Source organism: Bufo bufo, chromosome 2, assembly GCF_905171765.1.
Source record: "Bufo bufo chromosome 2, aBufBuf1.1, whole genome shotgun sequence".
Taxonomy (NCBI): Eukaryota; Metazoa; Chordata; class Amphibia; order Anura; family Bufonidae; genus Bufo; species Bufo bufo.
The window spans coordinates 299,934,704-299,960,889 of record NC_053390.1 but is presented as its reverse complement, the minus strand read 5'-3'; the positions used below and the strand labels follow the sequence as shown (position 1 = coordinate 299,960,889).

The window sequence follows — 26,186 nt, the reverse complement described above, 5'->3', positions numbered from 1 at the left end:
TGGCAAATTGCTGATAATGATCTTAGGGATCCTATTTTTATTTTTTTACCTTGTCTTGAGTGGCCATAGTTACTTTTTGAATTTGGATTCTGGCAGCTTCTTGTTTTACTTCCTAAATATTAGAAGAAAAAAAAGATTGCATCATTTCTGTTTAAAGGGTTGAGCCAAGTAGGAAAGTTATTATATATACACAGGATAGTGTACAACTAACTTATCAGTGGGGTTCCTCTCTGATCCTGAGAATGGGGATTCCATTGTCCTGTCCTAATGGAGAACCAGGCCGAGCATGGGCCCTTCCACCCCATTCATTCTCTATGGAACTGCTGGTGATAGCTGAGTACAGTGATCAACTATTTCTGGCAGTCTCAGAAAGAATGAATGGAGCAGCAGGGTGCAGAAAGGAATCAGGATGGGATCCCCACCAATCAGTAAGTATTCCCTATTCTCTGGATAGGGGATAACTTTCATACTTGGCCATACTCCTTTGATTAGAAAAGAATCGTTGCTCATTCAGTAGAGCAGGAGTGTCAAACTAATTGTCACTGAGTGCCACATCAGCATTATTGTTGCCTTTAAAGGGCTGTATGTAATTGAGGACTATGGTCACTAAAGAACACAAAATCTAGTGAGGACTCTAGTGAGGCACCAAAGCCATAAAGAAAGCAGGATGTGCTGACACTTGTAGTACCACACCACCCCTCCAGGAGGAGGCCGCTGCAACTCTCGTGAGGCTTCTATAGACGCTTGCTCTGTGATTGACTTGGTGGCTTCTGTAACTCAGGCACCAGAGTCTGCCTCCAAGCCAGTCACAGAGTCAGTTTCCATAAAAGCCTTGTGGGCGTTGCACATCACTGGGTCGAGTCCTCACTAGATTGTTTATTGGGAAACATCTTGCAGTGGCCTTGTCCCAGAGGTGAGACATGGCTACAAGTATCAGTGTGTCCTGTTTTCTATTTATGGTGTCTAGACCTTGCGCAGGCCTCATAAAATGACATAGTAGGCTGAATCGCCACACAGGCCTTGAGCTTGACACGGAGTAGCACTAAGCTGTGATTGATAACTAAATAAATAAAAAGGCGAATTATTGCTTAAAAGCTATCATATCTGAAGGTAGTTTGGGGAAGCTGTGACTTCAGTTGGCCACCTGCAATAATCCCAAAAAGGGTATCTGCAAATTGTTTTGTTTATATTGCTACTGTTCTGTTTTTCTAATTTAATACACTGTTTCACCAGAAGATGGCATATGAGTGGCACTGGGGATGGTGGTAACTTCACCGTTATCCCCCCTCTTTATAGAAGTGGGCTGGTGAGGAGGGAGAGCTAGTCTAGTGAGGAGACAGGGGGAACGTCCATCAGCTCCTGCTTCTGAAATCAACTTGTCTATGAGGAAAGTAAAGGTCCAAAGACTGCAGTAAACCATCAAGTAATGACGTTCTAGACAGCAGATTGACCAGCTACCACTGCTGTAAGGTGAGGGGTAAATGAGTTAACACACCCATCACCATAACCCAATTCAGGCAAACCTGAAAGCCTGCATTACATAGTGGACACCTACAGCCACAGGTGCCAATCTATGGCAGTAGTGAAGGGGAATCAGGAGAGGGACTTTGTCAGCTAGCTCACTTCTGAGTGAAATTTACTTTCATCTCACTAGCGACCATACCTCATCATATCTACTATTGCTGGATGTACCAAAAGTTATCCTTTGCACTCAGTAAAGAAAGACGCTTAATGTTCCCCTATGTCTACCTGATTCCTCACTCCACCTTTTCACTGCATCGAAGCCCAGGGAGTGATGGCCTGAGGGAGTACACCGTGACACAACATCTCATCAGGGCCACTACCACTTCTATCCTCTGCACGGCTCCTCAGGGGCTTGCTGCACACCAACATCATATACACTATTTTATGATGGTCTGGAGTTGGTCTACATGCTCTGAGGGAAACTTGCTTCCTGTGTAGTTGTCTTTATAAAGCTACTGTAAATAGATTAAAGATTTCATGAAAGATGTATACAGTATAATATATATATATATGTACAGGTATATATATATATATATATATACTATGCAATTATAAATATAGGAAGAAGCTGAGCTCACCTGCAGAATAACAGAAGCACGGGAAATGCCAGGAACACGGCAAAAAATCCTGCAAAGAAGAGAACGATGAACCCAGCTTCCGAAAATACAAAAACTGCCTTTATTGTACATATGGAACAATAAAGGCTGTTTTAGTATTTTTGGAAGCTGGGTTCATCGTTCTCTTCTTTGCTGGATATATATACTGTACATATAAAGCTTTATTACATAAATACTTTTGTAGTCTGGTAACAAATGTATCTCACCTTCTAATGACAAGAAGACCTCAGCACTCTTAGGTGATAGGATCTCCTCCCCTAAAACATTCACAAAGCTTCGGCAGAAGTAGCATCCATCGAATTCCAGATTGTAATTGATGACAAACTGATTAGCTTTATTACTTGAAATTTCCCCTCCATTTCGATACAAACGATATCCCTGGATTAGTGAGGAGGATGGAGGATTCGGTATCTCACACACAATCTCTACTTGTCTAGTCTGTTTCTGGTTGTTCGCATACCGTAAAATTGGAGTTGGAGGCAGATCTGAAAAATGCAAAAATATTGTATGATATGTGGAATTAGGTTTGGGTTCCAAGGTGACAAATGTCACTCAACACGATCTAATGTGGCATTGCACCCAAAAAAAAAAAATAGTGGATGCAAAATTACGAGAGGATGCCTTTTGTGAAAGCCAGAAGTGGACACAAAATGAAGGAAATATATACCGTAATTATATATAATAATAATATAATTATTTATTCTCCTATATATTCTTGCAGTGCTGGGGTCCTGGGTTTGAATCTGACCAGGGACAACATCTGCATGAAGTTTGTATGTTCTCCCTGTGATTGTGTGGGTTTCCTCTGGCTTCCAAAAATATACAAGTTGACCAAATTTTCTTCCTCTGAAGATGACCCTAGTGTTTGTTGGAGTGGAACGCTTATATGGCAGTCACTGACTTCCCAGGGAGTCACCCCAGCTACATAACTATAACTGTGCTTTAAATCTCTTTGAGAAAAGTGCATTACAAATCTTTGTCGCTGTCATTTTGGCCTAATATGACCTGCATCAAAACAAAATGTGGGAATCTACCCTGCTCCAGTAGAAGAATATATGTCACTCCATCACTTGAGTGCATTAAACTGATGCTTTTGTGCAGCTTGAGGGTAAAACAGATTCCCATTAAAAACAGACATAAGTTTTCCAAATGTCAGAGGGGGAACAATGAAAGTACCAGACAAATGTGAATGGGGCTTATCTACACTTTGGAGCTATACTAGTGTATATTTAACTGTCTGAATAGAACATCTGTTATTACATTGTCATTAAAGGGATCCTGCTGATTGATGATTATGTATGGGGACGAGTGATGACATTAGTGATCCTTCTCCCCCATACTGTGGAAGAGCTTGATGCATGTAAATACAGTGGTTTTCTTCACTAAGAAACAAGTGATTGCCGGGAAGGAATGCTTCCTTCCCAACAATCTCCTGCTAAAAAATGTTTATATTGGGAGAGCATAGAGAGCTTGTCAGGGGAATGACCGTTGTGCATAGGACTGATGTTGCAGTTGAGATCTGGAAGAAGACTGTGGAGAAGAGTTTGGCCCTGCCATCATTCGTCACTGAAAGGGCAATGACCCCGAGAAACCTGTGCGTGGTTGCGGACCATTTCCAGTACCTTAATCCTGAACCAGTTTGCTAAATACTGTGAGATGCTGCTTGAGCTCAACAGAGACAGTAACTATATACCCAATAAGGTGATAACCACCAAGCTGTGTGCCCATTAGAGATTGTAACCACCAGGATGTGTGGTAGTACTTGGTTGTGTGCCCAATTGAGACTGTAAAAAGCAAGCTAAGCACCAATGTTTGTCATTACGCTTTGTGCTCCAGTTAGAGTAACGTTTTGTCCCATTGAACATGACTATTTCCCCTCCATTACTGTGTCATCCTAGAATGGGGAACTGTGCAGAAATCCATTCTTCTTCTACTCTGTTTAGATGTATTAATATGTAGTATGCTGCAAAATGACATTTTTGTGGAATTGCACTGAAATGGTTTTAACATATTGACAGTACCTATCACTACCAAAGTCTCTTGGTTGCTGACATGAGATGTCAGTGTACGTCCTGATATAACAATCTTATAGTCACAGGTATACTTTCCAGTGTGTCTCCTTTCAGTATTTACAAGAGATAAAACTCCGAAATCATCTGCCTCATAGAGTATTCTCCCATCTTGATACAGGTAGACTTCTGTGGCACTTTGTCCTCTTGGTAGGTTACAGCGTATTACCACTGATTGATTTACAAGAAAGAGATTCCTCTTGGGTTCAACCGTCAATATTGGAGCAGTTGGGCGTTCTGTAAAAAGATTCAGATCAGAGAACTTGTTAATGCAAACACAGGGGCTCATTTATTAACTGATATACGCCACTTTTGCAACTTTTTCCTGCTCACTTCTCTTTTCTGACAGGTCTGTCTCACTCTTCTTTTTTCACACCAGTTTTTGGCATAGAAAATGGCTTAAATCTGCGCCAGCAATGGAGCTGGTGTGCATTTAATTTTGGCGCACCACCTGCTGGAGGAAAAGCCAAAGTTATGTAGAGGCCTATGTGTGTAAATCACAGGTCTTACATGCCAGTATGAAACCCAACAAAAGTCTCAATGTAGTGGTAGAATTTCAATTGGTTTTCCAAAACGTAAATATTGATGACTAATCCTCAGAATAAAAAAAAAAGCCAGCATCTTCGCCTCTTTTATTCCATACCTATTATTACATCAAAAGAAATGGCTTGAGAAAGGCTTGTAAAAATCTGAAAAGTTGCCTTTTGACGTATGGATGGGCATGAAATAAAAGACGCAAGGTGAAGATTTTGGCCACATATATATTTTTTCCTGCAGATTGAGTGGTGATGAGCCTGTTCACCGTGAGTCGTGCATTGTGGAATAAGTATTGGGTGCTGGTGCTGTCTACAAACATTATTAATCCTCAGGATAAGTAATTCATATCAGATGAATGGGGTTGCAACAATCCCCTGTTTGAAGGGGCCATGGCACTCAGATAATTGCTGCGGCCTCTTCATGGTATACCAAGGACAGTGTCATCCATTATATAGTGCCCATGCTTGGTATGTGACCAGTGGACATGATGTCACAGGTTGAGAAATGGGCTGCATAGCTCGCTCAAGTGCCATGACCACTTGCAACAGCTGATTGGTGGGCATTCTGAGAGTTGGACCCCCACCAATCAGATATAGTCATTTATCTTCAGGATAGCCCATCAGTATTTATATCCTGAAAAACGAATACAATAAATGAAACAAACAACACAATATATATATGTAAAAAATTTCAAAACATTCCAGTGCAGCTGTACTGTGGGGCGACAGCCTTTAAGGGAGGCTGCCATGATAGGTTTTGGGGAGCGAGGGGACGCAGGTTAAGTAGGTGAGGGCTGGTGAGGTGAGGATGGGGTTAAGTTATGGGAGGTAGCGGTTAGAGGGTAGGGGCAGAGCTGAGGGTTTATAAGGGTGGCGCCAAGGGCTATCCGGCGCCATCTTTAGTTTGAACGAGCTGCAGTGAGCGCATACCAGAGATGGAGGCGATTCTTGAAAGATTGCGGGCGGTGGCAGAGGAGCGGGGCCCGGAGTGGCTTGAGGCGCAGGTATCCAGCCTGCTGAGTGGGGAGGCGGCGGGCACAGCTAGCGCGTCGCCGGAGGGCAGACGGCCGCGGCGGGTACGGCCGCCGGCGCGCCTTAGCCCAAGTGACACCCCACGGGCTCGGTGCCGGATTGGGAGCCCCTCTAGGGACCCTCCGCGCCGGGGAGGACGCAGCAGACCCCCAGCAGCATCCTCCCGGCTTGGGAGGAATCCCGCGGTACGGCGGAGTCCTGGGCAGGGGTTCTCCTCCCCTGCCTTCCCCTGCTAGCGACGTGGGATCCGGACCAGGGAGGGGGGGGGAGGCCCGCCCGACGGGGGAGCGGTGCACGTGCTGGAAGCGAGGCTGGGTGCGTGGTGACAGGCCACAGGAGGCCCAGGCCTTGGGATGCAGAGTGGAATGACGCGGGCCCAGCGGAGCGCAGGCATGAAGAGGAGCCGCCTGCCTCATCTTCGCCATCTTCTGGCGCACCCAGCAGCTTGGAGGCTGGGGTGCGGGGTTCCTGTCCTGTGGTAGTGCCCGGTGATGACGTCTCGTCGCAGAGGATGGATCATCTGGATTCCGGATTCACGGCTGCGGGGTCCACAGCGCCCGGGCAGCCAGGTAGGAACATGGGGAATTCATTGCAAGCATTAGTTGGTGTTCATTGGGGTGTAGGGGTTGGTGGAGGCCAAGGAGAATTAATTGGGGGCCTTAGCCAGCTTTTAGGGAGTTTGGCAGGATGGGTGGCTGGTTTGGGGGGGTCGGGGGGGTCTCCGTTGCCGGCGTGGGGGGGGGGGCCTGAGGCTTCTCTGGGATCGGGCGGGGTTTGTGCGGGGATTCCGGTGGTGACGGGTCGGGTGAGTGAGGCGGTTTCGGTGCAGACGCAGGCAGGTGGGGAGGAGGAGAGGCGCAAGGTTGATGATGCGGCGCAGGGGGAAGTATATGTCTGTTTTGAGGGCCCTTTGGGGGCACATTTGAAGCAGGTGAGAGAGAGGATTTGGAGGGGGGAGTATATTGAAATTTTTTCATTGTTGCCGCTGGAACGGTTTAATCTGGATAGGGCGCGTCGCGAGGAGGGGAAGAAGGAAGAGGATGAGAAGCGGCGATATCGTTTGATTCCGCGCACGTTCTCTAATTGGTTGCAGGCGTTCGCGATACTGGCTAGCGTGATAGGGCAAAGGGCGCCGGAGTGTTGCTCCGCGCTGTTTTGCTACATGGATGCGATAGGGGAAGCGTACCGGGTTTATGGGGGTGTGGGTTGGCTTCGGTACGATGAACAATTTAGGCAGAGGAGAGCGGTCCGCCCGACTATGCGGTGGGACCATAAGGATATAGGGTTATGGATGAGGGTGACTGCGCCGGGGCGGCAGGGGCAGTCCTTTCGGGGGGATGGGGGTTCTGCGGCTGGAACGTCAGGTGTGACAACAGCGGTGGCAAAGGGACTGTGTTTCCTCTTTAATGAGGGAACCTGTAAGTTCTGTGCTAAGTGCAAGTACAAGCACGAGTGCACCAACTGCGGTGGAGGATATGGAGTGTCACGGTGTTTTAGGGGTGGACGGCAGCAGGGGGGGGGAATGGTGGAAAAGTGCAGGACGCCAGTGCGGGTGGAAAAGATGTTGCCGTTTCTAGATAGGTACCCGAATCGGGTTGCTGCGCAGTTGTTGTGGGACGGTTTTAGTTCTGGTTTTAGGATCCCGTCAGATCTGGGGCCGGCCCCTTTTGTGGGGAGGAATTTGCGCTCGGCGGGGGATCATCGGGGGTGGTGGCGGAAAAATTGGCGAAGGAAGTGGGATTGGGGAGGATGGATGGCCCGTTCTCTGGGCCACCTTTGCCTAATTTTAGGGTCTCACCTTTGGGGGTGGTTCCGAAGAAGGAGCCGAACAAGTTTCGGTTGATTCATCACCTATCATACCCAAAGGGGGCGTCGGTCAATGAGGGCATTGACCCCGAATTATGTTCGGTGGTCTATACCTCGTTTGATGCGGCTGTGGAGTGGGTTCGGCGGTTGGGTCCGGGGACCTTGTTGGCAAAAACGGATATCGAGGCAGCGTTTCGGCTGCTTCCGGTGCATCCAGATAGCCTGCATTTGTTGGGGTGTTTTTGGGAGGGGGTTTTTTATGTGGACAGGTGTTTGCCGATGGGTTGTTCCCTGTCCTGCGCGTATTTTGAGGCGTTTAGTTGTTTTTTGGAGTGGGTTGTAAAGGAGGTGGCGGGGAGCACGTCGGTCATTCATTATTTGGATGATTTTTTTGTGTTTAGGTCCGGCGGATTCCCGGGCTTGTGCGGTATTGCTTGCTACATTGCAATCGGTGTTTGCGTCTTTCGGGGTTCCGTTGGCGGGGGGTAAAACGGTGGGGCCCACTACGGAGCTTAGTTTTCTGGGTATTGTGTTGGATACGGTGGCCATGGAGTGTAGGCTTCCTGAGGATAAGTTGTTGGATTTGCGTGCTAGTTAAGATTCGTTTGCGGGATTTGCAGTCATTGTTAGGTAAATTGAATTTTGCATGTCGGATTATGCCCATGGGGCGTATATTTTGCAGGCGGTTGGCGGCGGCAACTGCTGGGGTGACGGCTCCTCACCATTTCATCCATTTGGGGAGGGAGCTGAGGGGGGATTTGGGGGTGTGGGCTCGGTATTTTTGGAAGAATTCAACGGGAGGGCGCTGGATTTGGGGGATGCGGTGGATAGTGTGGATTTTGACCTTTTCTCAGATGCGGCAGGGGGGGTTGGTTTTGGGGTCTATTGTAATGGGCAGTGGTGTGCTGATCGCTGGCCTTCGTTGTGGGTGGAGAAAGGTTGGGTTAAGAACGTTGCTTTGTTGGAGTTGTTTCCCATTGTGTTGGCTTTGGAGTTGTGGGGGGGACAAGTTTAGGAATAAAAAGGTGCGTTTTCATTGTGACAATTTGGGGGTAGTGCAGGCAATTAATCAGTTGTCGGCTTCTTCCCCTCACGTTGTGAGGTTGTTGCAGCATATGGTTCTGAGCTGTTTGTCATTGAATGTTTGGGCTGTGGCGGTACATGTGCCAGGTGTTTCTAATGGTGTTGCGGATGCTCTTTCTCGTTCGCAGTGGGATCGTTTTCGGCAGTTGGCGCCGGACGCGGACGTCGCCGGGATGGAGTGCCCGGGGTTGTTATGGGAGATCTTGGAGGTACGGTGAGCAGGCTGTTCAGGGCGTCCCTGTCGGCTGGTACGTGGGCGGCGTACGAGGCCGCTTGGGTTGCTTGGGTGGATTTGTGTGGTATGTTGGGGCTGGGGGTGGATGCTGGTGAAATTCCCTTAGTGCTGTTCTTGGGGTGGAAGAAGGAGGAGGGTTGGTCGGTGGCTAGGGTTAACAAGTGCATGGCGGGCCTGGCGATTGGGTTTCGAGTGCGAGGGTTAGAGGACTGTACAAAAGCTTTTGTGGTTCGGCAGGTTTTGAAGGGCTGGCGGAGGGGGTGGAGGTCAGAGGATCGGCGTCGGCCGGTGTCTTTCGATTTGTTGCTGAAACTAGGGGTGCAGGTGGAGTTGGTTTGCAGCTCGGAGAGCGAGATTCATTTGTTTAAGGCAGCGTATTCGCTGGCCTTTTTTGGGGCGTTTCGGTTGGGGGAACTGGTAAGTGGGAGTGTCCGCTGTGCTGGAGGGTTGCGTGATGATGATGTGGATGTGTTCCCGGATCAGGTGGTGATTCGGCTGAGGGCGTCAAAGACGGATCAGGAGGGGCGGGGTCGTTGTGTTTGTTTGTTTTTCGGTTCCGGGCTGTGCTATGTGCCCGGTGGTCTTCTTGCTGGAGTATGGCGCGGGATTGCGCGAGGTGGGTGCCCCGTTGCTCCGGCACGAGAATGGGGCATTTTTGTCTCGGTATCAGTTCCTGGCTGTGTTGAAGAAGTGCTTGCGGAGCCTGGGGGTGGATCCAGGGTGCTACACGGGTCACTCTTTCAGGATAGGGGCAGCCACGGAGGCTGCGCGAAGGGGTGTGAGTGATGAGGTTATTCGGAGGATTGGGCGTTGGGAGTCTAGCAGGTTCCGTTCATACGTGCGGCTTGGGGAAGTCTAATGGGTTGTGGATTACGGCTTGTTTTTCTGATGTTGCTTGTTTCTTTTGTATTTTAGGTTGTTCACCGGCGTTGGTGTGGATTATCGGCCATTCTTTTGTTTTCTGGGGGGCGATTCGGGCTGACGTTAGGCCTAACGGGCGGCAGTTGGGTATTAGCAGGGATGTTGCGGCCATCCGGTGGATGGGCTATCGAGGTATGTTGTGGGAGGGGTTTTGAGGGAGGTGCATCGATTTGTTCAGCTGGATCGCCCCCCGGATGTCTTAGTTGTTCACACGGGTGGTAATGATTTGGAGGTGAAGCCGGTGAGGGAGCTGATAAGAGACATTAAATTTGACTTGCTGAGGTTGTGGGCCTTGTTTCCGGGGCTGGTGGTGGTGTGGTCGGATATTGTCCCGAGGAAGAGTTGGCGGGAGGCGCGTTCGGTGGAGCGGGTCAATAGGGCTCGGATAAAGGTGAATAGAGCGGTAGGAAAGTTTGTGGCCCGGAATGGTTCGGTGGTAGTGCGGCATTTTGATTTGGAGTCTGGCGAGGGGGCTTATTGAAGAGCGGACGGGGTTCACCTTAATGCGGTAGGTGTGGATTTATGGGCCCTGGGTCTGCAGGGCGGGATCAAACGGGCATTGGTGGTGTGGAGGGGCGCGCAAGCTTGAGGTGGTTGGTTCAAGTTGCCCGTCTGTGGCGGTAGGAGGTCCTGGAAGCTGGGCTAGGACTTGGTGTTCTGTGGATGGGAGGGCCTCAATTGGTGGGGCTGGACTCCCAGGTTTTGGTAATCGGTCGGTTTAAAGGGGATACAGCACTCGGGGGTCTCCGAGCTGGTGTGGCGTGGCTGGAGGCAAGTTGTATTTACCCGGGTGTTTTGGTGCACTTGTTTTAGAGTGTAACTAGGGCTTTCAGGACCTCCTTTGTCGGGTTCATGATGTACATGTTTTTGATGTTATGTTATATTAATAAAAGGCTGCTGTGGCCATTTAATTCCAATTATCTGCCTCAGTGTCTTTATTGGTGGGTTGAAGGGGTGGGAGAGGTTGGGGGTTATGGGGGAGATGGAGTTTGGAGGACCCGAGAGAACTTCCCCAATAACCCTATCAAGTGCAGCTGTTTGGGTAAAAAAAAAATGGTTTGGGTAAAAGTTATAGCGTTTACAAACTATGGTACAAAAATGTGAATTTCCGCTTTTTGAAGCAGCTCTGACTTTCTGAGCACCTGTCATGTTTCCTGAGGTTCTACAATGGCCAGACAGTACAAACACCCCACAAATGACCCCATTTCGGAAAGTAGACACCCTAAGGTATTCACTGATGGGCATAGTGAGTTCATAGAACTTTTTATTTTTTGTCACAAGTTAGCGGAAAATGATGATTTTATTTTTATTTTTCTTACAAAGTCTCATATTCCACTAACTTGTGACAAAAAATAAAAACTTCCATGAACTCACTATGCCCATCAGCGAATACCTTGGGGTGTCTTCTTTCCAAAATGGGGTCACTTGTGGAGTAGTTATACTGCCCTGGCATTCTAGGGGCCCAAATGTGTGGTAAGGAGTTTGAAATCAAATTCTGTAAAAAATGACCAGTGAAATCCGAAAGATGCTCTTTGGAATATGGGCCCCTTTGCCCACCTAGGCTGCAAAAAAGTGTCACACATCTGGTATCTCCGTACTCAGGAGAAGTTGGGGAATGTGTTTTGGGGTGTCATTTTACATATACCCATGCTGGGTGAGAGAAATATCTTGGTCAAATGCCAACTTTGTATAAAAAAATGGGAAAAGTTGTCTTTTGCCAAGATATTTCTCTCACCCAGCATGGGTATATGTAAAATGACACCCCAAAACACATTCCCCAACTTCTCCTGAATACGGAGATACCAGATGTGTGACACTTTTTTGCAGCCTAGGTGGGCAAAGGGGCCCATATTCCAAAGAGCACCTTTCGGATTTCACTGGTCATTTTTTACAGAATTTGATTTCAAACTCCTTACCACACATTTGGGCCCCTAGAATGCCAGGGCAGTATAACTACCCCACAAGTGACCCCATTTTGGAAAGAAGACACCCCAAGGTATTCGCTGATGGGCATAGTGAGTTCATGGAAGTTTTTATTTTTTGTCACAAGTTAGTGGAATATCAGACTTTGTAAGGGAAAAAAAATAAAAAATAAATCATCATTTTCCACTAACTTGTGACAAAAAATAAAAAATTCTAGGAACTTGCCATGCCCCTCACGGAGTACCTTGGGGTGTCTTCTTTCCAAAATGGGGTCACTTGTGGGGTAGTTATACTGCCCTGGCAATTTCCAGGGGCCCTAATGTGTTGTAAGTAGGTAAATGACCTGTGAAATCCGAAAGGTGCTCTTTGGAATGTGGGCCCCTTTGCCCACCTAGGCTGCAAAAAAGTGTCACACATCTGGTATCGCCGTATTCAGGAGAAGTTGGGGAATGTGTTTTGGGGTGTCATTTTACATATACCCATGCTGGGTGAGATAAATATCTTGGTCAAATGCCAACTTTGTATAAAAAAATGGGAAAAGTTGTCTTTTGCCAAGATATTTCTCTCACCCAGCATGGGTATATGTAAAATGACACCCCAAAACACATTCCCCAACTTCTCCTGAATACGGAGATACCAGATGTGTGACACTTTTTTGCAGCCTAGGTGGGCAAAGGGGCCCATATTCCAAAGAGCACCTTTCGGATTTCACTGGTCATTTTTTACAGAATTTGATTTCAAACTCCTTACCACACATTTGGGCCCCTAGAATGCCAGGGCAGTATAACTACCCCACAAGTGACCCCATTTTGGAAAGAAGACACCCCAAGGTATTCGCTGATGGGCATAGTGAGTTCATGGAAGTTTTTATTTTTTGTCACAAGTTAGTGGAATATGAGACTTTGTAAGGGAAAAAATAAAATAAAAAAAATCATCATTTTCCACTAACTTGTGACAAAAAATAAAAAATTCTAGGAACTTGCCATGCCCCTCACGGAGTACCTTGGGGTGTCTTCTTTCCAAAATGGGGTCACTTGTGGGGTAGTTATACTGCCCTGGCATTTTCCAGGGGCCCTAATGTGTTGTAAGTAGGTAAATGACCTGTGAAATCCGAAAGGTGCTCTTTGGAATGTGGGCCCATTTGCCCACCTAGGCTGCAAAAAAGTGTCACACATCTGGTATCGCCGTATTCAGGAGAAGTTGGGGAATGTGTTTTGGGGTGTCATTTTACATATACCCATGCTGGGTGAGATAAATATCTTGGTCAAATGCCAACTTTGTATAAAAAAATGGGAAAAGTTGTCTTTTGCCAAGATATTTCTCTCACCCAGCATGGGTATATGTAAAATGACACCCCAAAACACATTCTTCTTCTGAGTACGGAGATACCACATGTGTGGCACTTTTTTGCAGCCTAGATGCGCAAAGGGGCCCACATTCCTTTTATGAGGGCATTTTTAGACATTTGGATCCCAGACTTCTTCTCACGCTTTAGGGCCCCTAGAATGCCAGGGCAGTATAAATACCCCACATGTGACCCAATTTTGGAAAGAAGACACCCCAAGGTATTCAATGAGGGGCATGGCGAGTTCATATAAATATTTTTTTTTTGGCACAAGTTAGCGGAAATTGATTTTATTTATTTTTTTCTCACAAAGTCTCCCTTTCCGCTAACTTGGGACAAAAATTTCAATCTTTCATGGACTCAATATGCCCCTCACGGAATACCTTGGGGTGTCTTCTTTCCGAAATGGGGTCACATGTGGGGTATTTATACTGCCCTGGCATTCTAGGGGCCCTAAAGCGTGAGAAGAAGTCTGGAATATAAATGTCTAAAAAATGTTACGCATTTGGATTCCGTGAGGGGTATGGTGAGTTCATGTGAGATTTTATTTTTTGACACAAGTTAGTGGAATATGAGACTTTGTAAGAAAAAAATATATATTTCCGCTAACTTGGGCCAAAAAAATGTCTGAATGGAGCCTAAGGCCTCCTGCACACGACCGTTGTGTGCACCCGTGGCCGTTGTGCCGTTTTCCGTTTTTTTTCGCGGACCCATTGACTTTCAATGGGTCCGTGGAAAAAACGGAAAATGCACCGTTTTGCAGCCGCATCCGTGATCCGTGTTTCCTGGCCGTGAAAAAAATATGACCTGTCCTATTTTTTTCACGGCCAACGGTTCACGGACCCATTCAAGTCAATGGGTCCGTGAAAGAACACGGATGCACGCAAGATTGGCATCCGTGTCCGTGATCCGTGGCCGTAAGTTAGTTTTTATACAGACGGATCCGAAGATCCGTCTGCATAAAGCTTTTTCAAAGCTGAGTTTTCACTTCGTGAAAACTCAGAACCGACAGTATATTCTAACACAGAAGCGTTCCCATGGTGATAGGGACGCTTCTAGTTAGAATACACTACAAACTGTGTACAAGACTGCCCCCTGCTGCCTGGCAGCACCCGATCTCTTACAGGGGGCCGTGATCAGCACAATTAACCCCTTCAGGTGCGGCACCTGAAAGGGTTAATTGTACTATCATATCCCCCTGTAAGAGATCAGGGCTGCCAGGCAGCAGGGGGCAGACCCCCCCCCTCCCCAGTTTGAATATCATTGATGGCCAGTGCGGCCCCCCCCCCCCCTCTATTGTAATTATTCGTTGGTGGCACAGTGTGCGCCCCCCCCCTCCCTCCCTCTATTGTAATAATTCGTTGGTGGCACAGTGTGCGCCCCCCATCGGCCCCCCCCCCCTCTATAGCATTAACAACATTGGTGGCCAGTGTGCGGCCTCCCATCTCCCCCCCCCCCCCATCATCATTGGTGGCAGCGGAGTTCCGATCGGAGTCCCAGTTTAATGCTGGGGCTCCGATCGGTAACCATGGCAACCAGGACGCTACTACAGTCCTGGTTGCCATGGTTACATAGCAATAGTACAATAGTAGAAGATTCATACTTACCGGCTGCTGCGATGTTCGTGTCCGGCCGGGAGCTCCACCTACTGGTAAGTGACAGCCTCAGGTCTGTGCGGCGCATTGCTAAATGAACTGTCACTTACCAGTAGGAGGAGCTCCCGGCCGGACACGAACATCGCAGTTCCCAGGTAAGTATGAATCTTTTACTATTGTACTATTGCTAGTAACCCGCTGCCACCAATGATCGGGGGGGGGGGGGGGGGAGATGGGAGGCCGCACACTGGCCACCAATGTTGTTAATGCTATAGAGGGAGGGGGCGATGGGGGGCGCACACTGTGCCACCAACGATTTATTACAATAGAGGGAGGAAGGGGGGGGGGGCGCACACTGTGCCACCAACAAATTATTACAATAGAGGGAGGAAGGGAGGGGGGGCGCACTGGCCACCAATGATATTCAAACTGGGGAGGGGGGGGGGTCTGCCCCCTACTGCCTGGCAGCCCTGATCTCTTACAGGGGGATATGATAGTACAATTAACCCCTTCAGGTGCGGCACTTGAGGGGTTAATTGTGCTGATCACGGCCCCCTGTAAGAGATCGGATGCTGCTAGGCAGCAGGGGGCAATCATGTACACAGTTTGTAGTATATTCTAACTAGAAGCGTCCCCATCACCATGGGAACGCCTCTGTGTTAGAATATACTGTCGGAAATGAGGTTTCACGATCTAACTCATATCCGACAGTATATTCTAACATAGGGGCGTTCCCATGGTGATGGGGACGCTTCAAGTTAAAATATACCATCGGATTGGAGAAAACTCCGATCCGATGGTATAAAAGGGACTCCAGACTTTACATTGAAAGTCAATAGGGACGGATCCGTTTGAAATGGCACCATATTGTGTCAACGTCAAACGGATCCGTCCCCATTGACTTGCATTGTAATTCAGGACGGATCCGTTTGGCTCCGCACGGCCAGGCGGACACCAAAACGACTTTTTTTTCATGTCCGTGGATCCTCCAAAAATCAAGGAAGACCCACGGACGAAAAAACGGTCACGGATCACGGAAAAACGGGACCCGTTTTTGCGGACCGCAAAAAAATACGTTCGTGTGCAGGAGGCCTTACAGGGGGGTGATCAATGACAGGGGGGTGATCAATGACAGGGGGGTGATCAATGACAGGGGGGTGATCAGGGAGTCTATATGGGGTGATCACCCCCCTGTCATTGATCACCCCCCTATAAGGCTCCATTCAGATGTCCGTATGTGTTTTGCGGATCCGATCCATGTATCCGTGGATCCGTAAAAATCATACGGACATCTGAATGCAGCCTGACAGGGGGGGGGTGATCAATGACAGGGGGGGTGATCAATGACAGGGGGGGTGATCAATGACAGGGGGGTGATCAGGGAGTCTATATGGGGTGATCACCACAGTCATTGATCACCCCCCTGTAAGGCTCCATTCAGATGTCCGTATGCGTTTTGCGGATCCGATCCATCTATCAGTGGATCCGTAAAAATCATGCGGACATCTGAATGGAGCTTTACAGGGGTGTGATCAATGACAGGGGGGTAATCAATGACAGGGGGGTGATCAGGGAGTCTATATGGGGTGATCACCACAGTCATTGATCACGCCCCTGTAAGGCTTTATTCAGACGTCCGTATGCGTTTTGCGGATCCGATCCATCTATCAGTGGATCCGTAAAAATCATGCAGACATCTGAATGGATCTTACAGGGGGGTAATCAATGACAGGGGGGTGATCAGGGAGTCTATATGGGGTGATCACCACAGTCATTGATCACGCCCCTGTAAGGCTCCATTCAGATGTCCGTATGCGTTTTGCGGATCCGATCCATCTATCAGTGGATCCGTAAAAATCATGCGGACATCTGAATGGAGCTTTACAGGGGTGTGATCAATGACAGGGGGGTAATCAATGACAGGGGGGTGATCAGGGAGTCTGTATGGGGTGATCACCACAGTCATTGATCACGCCCCTGTAAGGCTTTATTCAGTTGTCCGTATGCGTTTTGCGGATCCGATCCATCTATCAGTGGATCCGTAAAAATCATGCGGACATCTGAATGGAGCTTTACAGGGGTGTGATCAATGACAGGGGGGTAATCAATGACAGGGGGGTGATCAGGGAGTCTATATGGGGTGATCAGGGGTGATCAGGGGCTAATAAGGGGTTAATAAGTGATGGGGGGGGGTGTAGTGTAGTGTAGTGGTGCTTGGTGCTACTTTACTGAGCTGCCTGTGTCCTCTGGTGGTCGATCCAAACAAAGGGGACCACCAGAGGACCAGGTAGCAGGTATATTAGACGCTGTTATCAAAACAGCGTCTAATATACCTGTTAGGGGTTAAAAAAATCACATCTCCAGCCTGCCAGCGAACGATCGCCGCTGGCAGGCTGGAGATCAACTCTCTTACCTTCCGTTCCTGTGAGCGCGCGCGCCTGTGTGCGCGCGTTCACAGGAAATCCCGGCTCGCGCGAGATGACGCATATATGCGTGACTCTGCGCAGGGCTGCCACCTCTGGAACGCGAATCTGCGTTAGGCGGTCCGGAGGTGGTTAAGGGAGGCTGCCATGATAAGTTTTGGGGAGCGAGGGGACGCAGGTTAAGTAGGTGAGGGCTGGTGAGGTGAGGATGGGGTTAAGTTATGGGAGGTAGCGGTTAGAGGGTAGGGGCGGAGCTGAGGGTTTATAAGGGTGGCGCCAAGGGCTATCCGGCGCCATCTTTAGTTTGAACGAGCTCCCACCCACCCCCCCTTTTTTTGGGAAGGAAGGTTGAATCTGTTTGTCACGGCAGGTGTGGCGGTAGGAGGTCCTGGAAGCTGGGCTAGGACTTTGTGTTCTGTGGTTTGGAGGGCCTCAATTGGTGGGGCTGGACTCCCAGGTTTTGGTAATTGGTCGGTTTAAAGGGGATACAGCACTCGGGGGTCTCCGAGCTGGTGTGGCGCGGCTGGAGGCAAGTTGTATTTACCCGGGTGTTTTGGTGCACTTGTTTTAGAGTGTAACTAGGGCTTTCAGGGCCTCCTTCGTCGGGTTCATGATGTACATGTTTTTGATGTTATGTTATATTAATAACAGGCTGCTGTGGCCATTTAATTCCAATTATCTGCCTCAGTGTCTTTATTGGTGGGTTGATGGGGTGGGGGAGGTTGGGGGTTATGGGGAGATAGAGTTTGGAGGACCCGAGAGAACTTCCCCAATAACCCTATCATGAAGTCTATGTCTTTTTATGGGTGGACCCGGAAGACCTGGACATTTTAAGGAGCCCCAATTCACCAAATCAGAGAAAATCTGATAAGCATTGGGTATAGTAAATATAACCATAAATGAAGTGTATTAGTGAAAGGGGCAAGAGTGAGGGAGATTGAGAAGAAAGCCAGTTATCGGAACAATTACCTTTACACCTCCACAACACTACTGGCAAGAGATGCAACAGAGGGAACATTTAAGATCTCTGATAGACCTTTGTATGTAAATATACCCATATTGGAATAGACATATGAGATGTTTGGATTTGGCCATGTGTCTGTTGGAACAATTTTCTATACAATACTATGATGATTTATTACTATAAATTATTCTGTTGCAATTAGTCATTTGTTCTATTAAAGGGGTATTCAGTTTATTTAAAATGATCCCCTATCTGCATGGACAATCTGCTGCTCCGTTCATTTCAGGAATCTCTGCAGGGTACAGGGCCCCTCTTCTCATGATCTGTTGGGGGGTCTGAGCAGCAGAACAGAGGATGACTTGAAATAACTGGAATACCCCTATAACTTTGTGTACAGTGATGTGAAAATTCAGAAAACTTATAATTTGCATATAAAAACTCTGCAGTTCTTTAGCATACAGACAAAAGAAAGGTATTGTTTTAATCAGCATGATGAGCCCTGCCAGGCAGTATGTCAGGTTTAATAGGTTTGATCCTGGTGACAGAGCTGCTTTAACCGCCGGAGGCGGCTCACTCAGGCAGAGTCACGCATCTACGCGTCATCTCGCGAGACGCGAGATTTCCTGTAAAAGCGCGCATGTTCACAGGAACTGCAGGTAAGCGAGTGGATATACAGCCTGCCAGCGGCGATCGTTCGCTGGCAGGCTGTAGATGCGATTTTTTTAACCCCTAACAGGTATATTAGACGCTGTTTTGATAACAGAGTCTAATATACCTGCTACCTGGTCCTCTGGTGGTCCCCTTTGCTTGGATCGACCACCAGAGGATACAGGCAGCTCTGTAATAAGTAGCACCAAGCACCACACTACACTACACCCGCCGTCACTTATTAACCCCTGATCACCCCATATAGACTCCCTGATCATCCCCCTGTCATTGATCACCCCCCTGTCATTGATCACCCCCCTGTAAGGCTCCATTCAGACGTCCATATGTGTTTTACGGATCCACGGATCCATGGATCGGATCCGCAAAACACATACGGACGTCTGAATGGAGCCTTACAGGGGGGTGATCAATGACAGGGGGGTGATCACCCCATATAGACTCCCTTATCACCCCCCTGTCATTAATCACCCCCCTGTCATTGATCACCCCCCTGTAAGGCTCCATTCAGACGTCCGTATGTGTTTTACGGATCCACGGATCCATGGATCAGATCCGCAAAACACATACGGACATCTGAATGGAGCCTTACAGGGGGGGTGATCAATGACAGGGTGGTGATCACCCCATATAGACTCCCTTATCACCCCCCTGTCATTGATCACCCCCCTGTCATTGATCACCCCCCTGTAAGGCTCCATTCAGACGTCCGTATGTGTTTTACGGATCCACGGATCGGATCCGCAAAACACATACGGACGTCTGAATGGAGCCTTACAGGGGGGTGATCAATGACAGGGGGGTGATCACCCCATATAGACTCCCTGATCACCCCCCTGTCATTGATCACCCCCCTGTCATTGATCACCCCCCTGTAAGGCTCCATTCAGACGTCCGTATGTGTTTTACGGATCCACGGATCCATGGATCGGATCCGCAAAACACATACGGACATCTTAATGGAGCCTTACAGGGGGGTGATCAATGACAGGGTGTGATCACCCCATATAGACTCCCTGATCACCCCCCTGTCATTGATCACCCCCCTGTCATTGATCACCCCCTGTAAGGCTCCATTTAGACGTCCGTATGTGTTTTACGGATCTACGTATCCATGGATCGGATCCGCAAAACACATACGGACGTCTGAATGGAGCCTTACAGGGGGGTGATCAATGACAGGGGGGTGATCACCCCATATAGACTCCCTGATCACCCCCCTGTCATTTATCACCCCCCTGTCATTGATCACCCCCCTGTAAGGCTCCATTCAGACGTCCGTATGTGTTTTACGGATCCACGGATGCATGGATCGGATCCGCAAAACATATACGGACGTCTGAATGGAGCCTTACAGGAGGGTGATCAATGACATGGGGGTGATCACCCCATATAGACTCCCTGATCACCCCCCTGTCATTTATCACCCCCCTGTAAGGCTCCATTCAGAGGTCCGTATGTGTTTTTCGTATCCACGGATCCATGGATCGGATCCGCAAAACACATACAGACGTCTGAATAGAGCCTTACAGGGGGGGTGATCACCCCATATAGACTCTCTGATCACACCCCTGTGATTGATCACCCCCCTGTAAGGCTCCATTCAGACGTCCGTATGTGTTTTGCGGATCCGATCCATGGATCCGTGGATCCGCAAAACACATACGGACCTCTGAATGGAGCCTTACAGGGGGGTGATCAATGACAGGGGGGTGATCAGGGAGTCTATATAGGGTGATCACCCCCCTGTCATGCTCCATTCAGACGTCCGTATGTGTTTTGCGGATCCGTGGATCCGCAAAACACGGACACCGCGGATCCGCAAAACACATACGGACGTCTGAATGGAGCCTTACAGGTGTCATTGATCAAACCCCTGTAAGGCTCCATTCAGACTTTTTTTGGCACAAGTTAGCGGAAATGGATTTTTTTTTATTTTTTTTATTTTCTTACAAAGTCTTATATTCCACTAATTTGTGACAAAAAATAAAATCTCACATGAACTCACCATACCCCTCACAGAATCCAAATGCGTAAAATTTTTTAGACATTTATATTCCAGACTTCTTCTGACGCTTTAGGGCACCTAAAATGCCAGGGTAGTATAAATACCCCACATGTGACCCCATTTCGGAAAGAAGACACCCCAAGGTATTCGCTGAGGGGCATATTGATTCCATGAAAGATTTAACTTTTTGTCCTAAGTTAGCAGAATGGGAGACTTTGTGAGGAAAAAAAAAAAATCAATTTCCGCTAACTTGTGCCAAAAAAAAAAAATCTTCTATGAACTCGCCATGCCCCTCATTGAATACCTTGTGGTGTCTTCTTTCCAAAATGGGGTCACATGTGGGGTATTAATACTGCCCTGGCATTTTAGGGGCCCTAAAGCGTGAGAAGAAGTCTGGGATCCAAATGTCTAAAAATGCCCTCCTAAAAGGAATTTGGGCCCCTTTGCGCATCTAGGCTGCAAAAAAGTGTCACACATGTGGTATCGCCGTACTCAGGAGAAGTTGGGCAATGTGTTTTGGGGTGTCATTTGACATATACCCATGCTGGGTGAGATAAATATCTCGGTCAAATGCCAACTTTGTATAAAAAAATGGGAAAAGTTGTCTTTTAGAGAGATATTTCAAAATGTGTAAAAAATGCCCTGTGAAATCCTAAAGGTGCTCTTTGGAATGTGGGCCCCTTTGCCCACCTAGGCTGCAAAAAAGTGTCACACATGTGGTATCGCCGTACTCAGGAGAAGTTGTGCAATGTGTTTTGGGGTGTCTTTTTACATATACCCATGCTGGGTGAGAGAAATATCTCTCTAAAAAACAACTTTTCCAATTTTTTTATACAAAGTTGTCATTTGACAGAGATATTTATCCTATCAGCATGGGCATGTGTAAAAAGACACCCCAAAACACATTGCCCAACTTCTCCAGAGTACGGCGATACCACATGTGTGACACTTTTTTGCAGCCTAGGTGGGCAAAGGGGCCCACATTCCAAAGAGTATCTTTAGGATTTCACAGGGCATTTTTTACACATTTTTATTTCAAACTACTTCTCACACATTAGGGCCCCTAAAATGCCAGGGCAGTATAACTACCCCACAAGTGACCCCATTTTGGAAAGAAGACACCCCAAGGTATTTCGTGATGGGCATAGTGAGTTCATGGAAGTTTTTATTTTTTGTCACAAGTTAGTGCAATATGAGACTTTGTAAGAAAAAAAAAAAAAAATCATCATTTTCCGCTAACTTGTGACAAAAAATAAAAAGTTCTATGAACTCACTATGCCCATCAGCGAATACCTTAGGGTGTCTACTTTCCGAAATAAGGTCATTTGTGGGGTGTTTTTACTGTCTGGGCATTGTAGAACCTCAGGAAACATGACAGGTGCTCAGAAAGTCAGAGCTGCTTTAAAAAGCGGAAATTCACATTTTTGTACCATAGTTTGTAAACTCTATAACTTTTACCCAAACCAATAAATATACACTTATTATTATTATTATTATTATTATTATTATTATTATTATTTTTATCAAAGACATGTAGAACAATAAATTTAGAGAAAAATTTATATAGAAATGTAGTTTTATTTGAAAAATTTTACAACTGAAAGTGAAAAATGACATTTTTTGGCAAAAATTTGGGTAAATTTTGATTAATAACAAAAAAAGTCAAAATGTCAGCAGCAATGAAATACCACCAAATGAAAGCTCTATTAGTGAGAAGAAAAGGAGGTAAAATTCATTTGGGTGGTAAGTTGCATGACCGAGCAATAAACGGTGAAAGTAGTGTAGTGCAGAAGTGTAAAAAGTGGCCTGGTCTTTCAGGGTGTTTAAGGTAAGGGGGCTGAGGTGGTTAAGAGAGCTGTGCATAAATGCCCACAAACCTCAATGAACTGAAGCAATGTTGTAAAGATTAGAAGAGTGGGCCAAAATTCCTCCAGAACGATGCGAGAGACTCAAAGTCATACGAAAAATTATTATTTCAACTTATTACTGCAAGCTATTAATTTGTGGAGTGTAACCTAGTTTTTCACATTTGGCTTTTCCATGTTGACTTATTTTTTGATGAGTAAATAATGAAACGATGGAACGTGTTGTGTGTTATTCATCCGAGGTTGTAACATAAAAGCAAAGCAAAGAGGGTGGACTTTACTTTTCTTATGCCTATATGTGTGTGTATATATGTTTATACTGTACTGTATATATTTTGGTACATATAGTGCAAGACAAATACTGTACAGCAATAGACCAAGATGGTATTAAGGGAAAAAAAAAACATGGGAGCAAGTCACTCACCAAACACTTTAAGGTCTATGAAGTTGCTTTCTTGTTGTGTGCCTGTAGATTCTTGATAGTAGGTGCAGATATAATTTCCAGCATCCGTTGTAGACAGAGATGGTATGGTCAGTCGATTTGAGACAGCATTTTTGACTATCACTGCTGCATCTTTGAAGAAGCTGTACCCAGAGATACTTGTTGGCATGTTAACAACACATCTCAGTGATAAAGATTCTCCTACAATGTACACCGTCTGCTCTGGTTCCAAGCGTAGAGTAGGTTTAAGTGCTTCTGAAAATGAACAGTAAGTTATTATCTTGTAATTGGATCCATATCACTTAGGCCCCTTTCACAGGGGCGAGTTTTCACATGGGTGCAATGCGTGAGGTGAACGCATTGCACCCGCACTGAATCCGGACCCATTCATTTCTATGGGGCTGTGCACATGAGCGGTGATTTTCATGCATCACTTGTGCGTTGCGTGAAAATTGCAGCAAGCTCTATTTTGTGCGTTTTTCACGTTGAAAGGCCCCATAGAAGTGAATGGGACTGCGTGAAAATCGCAAGCATCCGCAAGCAAGTGCGGATGCGGTGCGATTTTCACGCACGCTTGCTAGGAGACGATCGGGATGGAGACCCGATCATTATTATTTTCCCTTATAACATAGTTATAAGGGAAAATAATAGCATTCTTAATACAGAATGCATAGTACAATAGGGCTTGAGGGGTTAATAAAATTAAAAATAATTTAACTCACCATAATCTACTTGATCGCGCAGTCCGGCTTCTCTTCTGTCTTCTTTCTTCAGGACCTGGGTAAAGGACCTGTGATGACATCACTGCGCTCATCACATGGTCCATCACATGATCCATGACCATGGTAAAAGATCATGTGATGGACCATGTAATGAGCGCAGTGACGTCACCACAGGTCCTTTACCCAGGTCCTGAAGAAAGAAGACAGAAGAGAAGCCGGGCTGCGCGATCAAGTGGATTAAGGTGAGTAAAAATTTTTTTTATTTTTTTCCCGCAATGCACCCGCAAAAAACATGACGCCCGTGTGAAAGAAGCCTTAAAGGGGTTGTCTGGCCTTGGAATTGACAAATAGAGATTAGCGAAGTTTTCAAAAATTCGATTCGCCAGCTTCACAGAACTTTGTCCGAAAATTCGATTAATTATGAATTACCTTGTCACAAATTGCTTTTCATTGTATGGAGCGGGCTCAATGACGGGGAACGGTGATTGTGCCGCCCCTGCCATTTAACCCCTCAGATGCCATGTTCAATTCTGATCATTGCATCTGAGACTCACATTCAGGTGCTCAAAGGGTTAATCCGGGGTTAAATAAAAAAATACTCACTTCATCCACTTGATCATGGAGAGGCTGTCTACTCCTGTCCTGATTGAAGAAAACCTGCCAAAGGATCTGAGGTGAGCGTGAAGACGTCACCACGTGATCACGCTGGCTGTGCACGGTCACATCTTAACGCTCGTCGCAGGTCCTTTGGCAGGTTTTCTTAATAAAAACAGGAGCAGACGGCCTCTCCGCGATCAAGTTAGTTTTTTTTTTTTTAACCCCTCAAGCAACATTTTACTAAGCATTCTGTATTAAGAATGCTATTATTTTCCTTTATAACCATGTTATAAGGGAAAATAATATAATAAATTGACTTTAATCAATTTACTAACATCATCTCCTGGCAACCATGCATGAAAATTGCATTGCATACGCACTTGCTTGCGGATGCTTTGCGATTTTCACGCAGCCCCATTCATTTCTATGGGGTCTGCGTTGCGTGAAAAATGCAGAATACAGAACATGCTGCAATTTTCACGCAACGCACAAATGATGTGTGAAAATCACTGCTCATCTGCACAGCCCCATTGAAGTGAATTGGTCCGGATTCAGTGCGGGTGCAATGCGTTCCCCTCACGCATTGCACCCGCGCGGAAAACTTGCCTATGTGAAAGGGGCCTAGGCTGTTTGACATATGGAGCAGGCCTTCACACCACATTGTGCTTTTTGTGTAGTTCTATGCATGCACTTACTCTCTGATGTCAGCCAGTGCATGAACATCCGACTTTAATCTACTTGGCCTGCATATCCTGATATTCAGTTACCATTTACCCCTACACACCACCACTGTAAGTAGTGATAGGCTATAACCTTATCAGCCACCCGTCTGCATTTTCCTGCACAGCTTCCCTCCCTTCACTATATGCTGACCCACTGTGTAGTGTCCCACTAGGTAGGGGTGGGCACTACACAAGGGTCAATTGGGTCACGTGTTACTCCTACTCCTAAGGAACAGTGATATTATATTTAACTATATACTTTAATGTATTTTCTATGTGCTTTTACATGCAATGTTTCCCCTGTGACATGCATAGCAGGCCTATTGGGGTGTAGTGTAGCATCCTAGACACTAGAGGGAGATAGGGAGCCCCTAGTATAAATGTTCAGGCCCAGACAGGGAGGGGTTAGTCTGTAGTCAGGAGTCTGTGGACACAGAAGTGAGAGGGCATCTTAGCCAGAGATATGCTGAGGGCCTCCTCCTGACATGCAGCTGGATAGTCCAGGCTTCTAGTTGCCACCAGGAGGCTAGTGAAGAAGTCCAGCCTGCCTGGAGACCCTGAATCCAGCTAGCACAGATGAAGTAACCCCAGTAGTGGAGATGGACCTTCTGGGAGAAACCTGCAGCCACCTACATTACATACCAAGCAAGGACAGTACAACCAGCTCAGATAAGTAACCTGATGGGCAGAGGTACTATAAAGTAATGGCAAGGGTCAATACGGGAGGAAGATTTATTTACCAAGGATTAAAGCCAGCATTTAGGCATCCGGGCCTTGGGATACAGCCAGCCAGAATAGCTGTGGAGATAGTGCAGCCTGGACTGTGAAGCAATAACTGTTTACCCTCCAAGTATCTTGCAAGATTATACCTGCCATTATTGAATGTAAACCTGCTTGTGGAACATATGCTAAAAGGGACTGCATCATTACCAACTGTATGTACAAAGTTTGGACTGTTTTAAGTAAAGCAACGTTTGGTTCATCATACCCCCTGTGTACCTCAATTACTACTCCTATAAATCGGTGTGCCACCGTTACAGGCACTGGCGTCACGATCCTTAAAGGGACCTTGCCCCAGGCACTCAAAATAC

The 26,186-nt window shown here is 47.0% G+C and overlaps 1 protein-coding gene across 7 annotated transcripts in view; it reads right to left on the bottom strand.

Moving 5' to 3' along the window:
• Positions 1-26,186, bottom strand: part of LOC120988982 (immunoglobulin superfamily member 1-like) — a 597,232-nt gene that overhangs the window by 44,230 nt on the left and 526,816 nt on the right. For 4 of the 7 annotated variants that reach the window (XM_040416807.1, XM_040416808.1, XM_040416811.1 and 1 more), the window contains 3 exons: positions 4,163-4,447; positions 2,348-2,626; positions 50-112 (listed from right to left, as the gene is read on the bottom strand). In XM_040416807.1, coding sequence (XP_040272741.1) covers positions 50-112; positions 2,348-2,626; positions 4,163-4,447 — 627 coding nt within the window. Of the gene's footprint in view, positions 1-49; positions 113-2,347; positions 2,627-4,162; positions 4,448-23,036; positions 23,310-26,186 lie in introns of all 7 variants that reach the window. The other 3 variants (XM_040416812.1, XM_040416810.1, XM_040416809.1) reach the window with 2 other exon arrangements.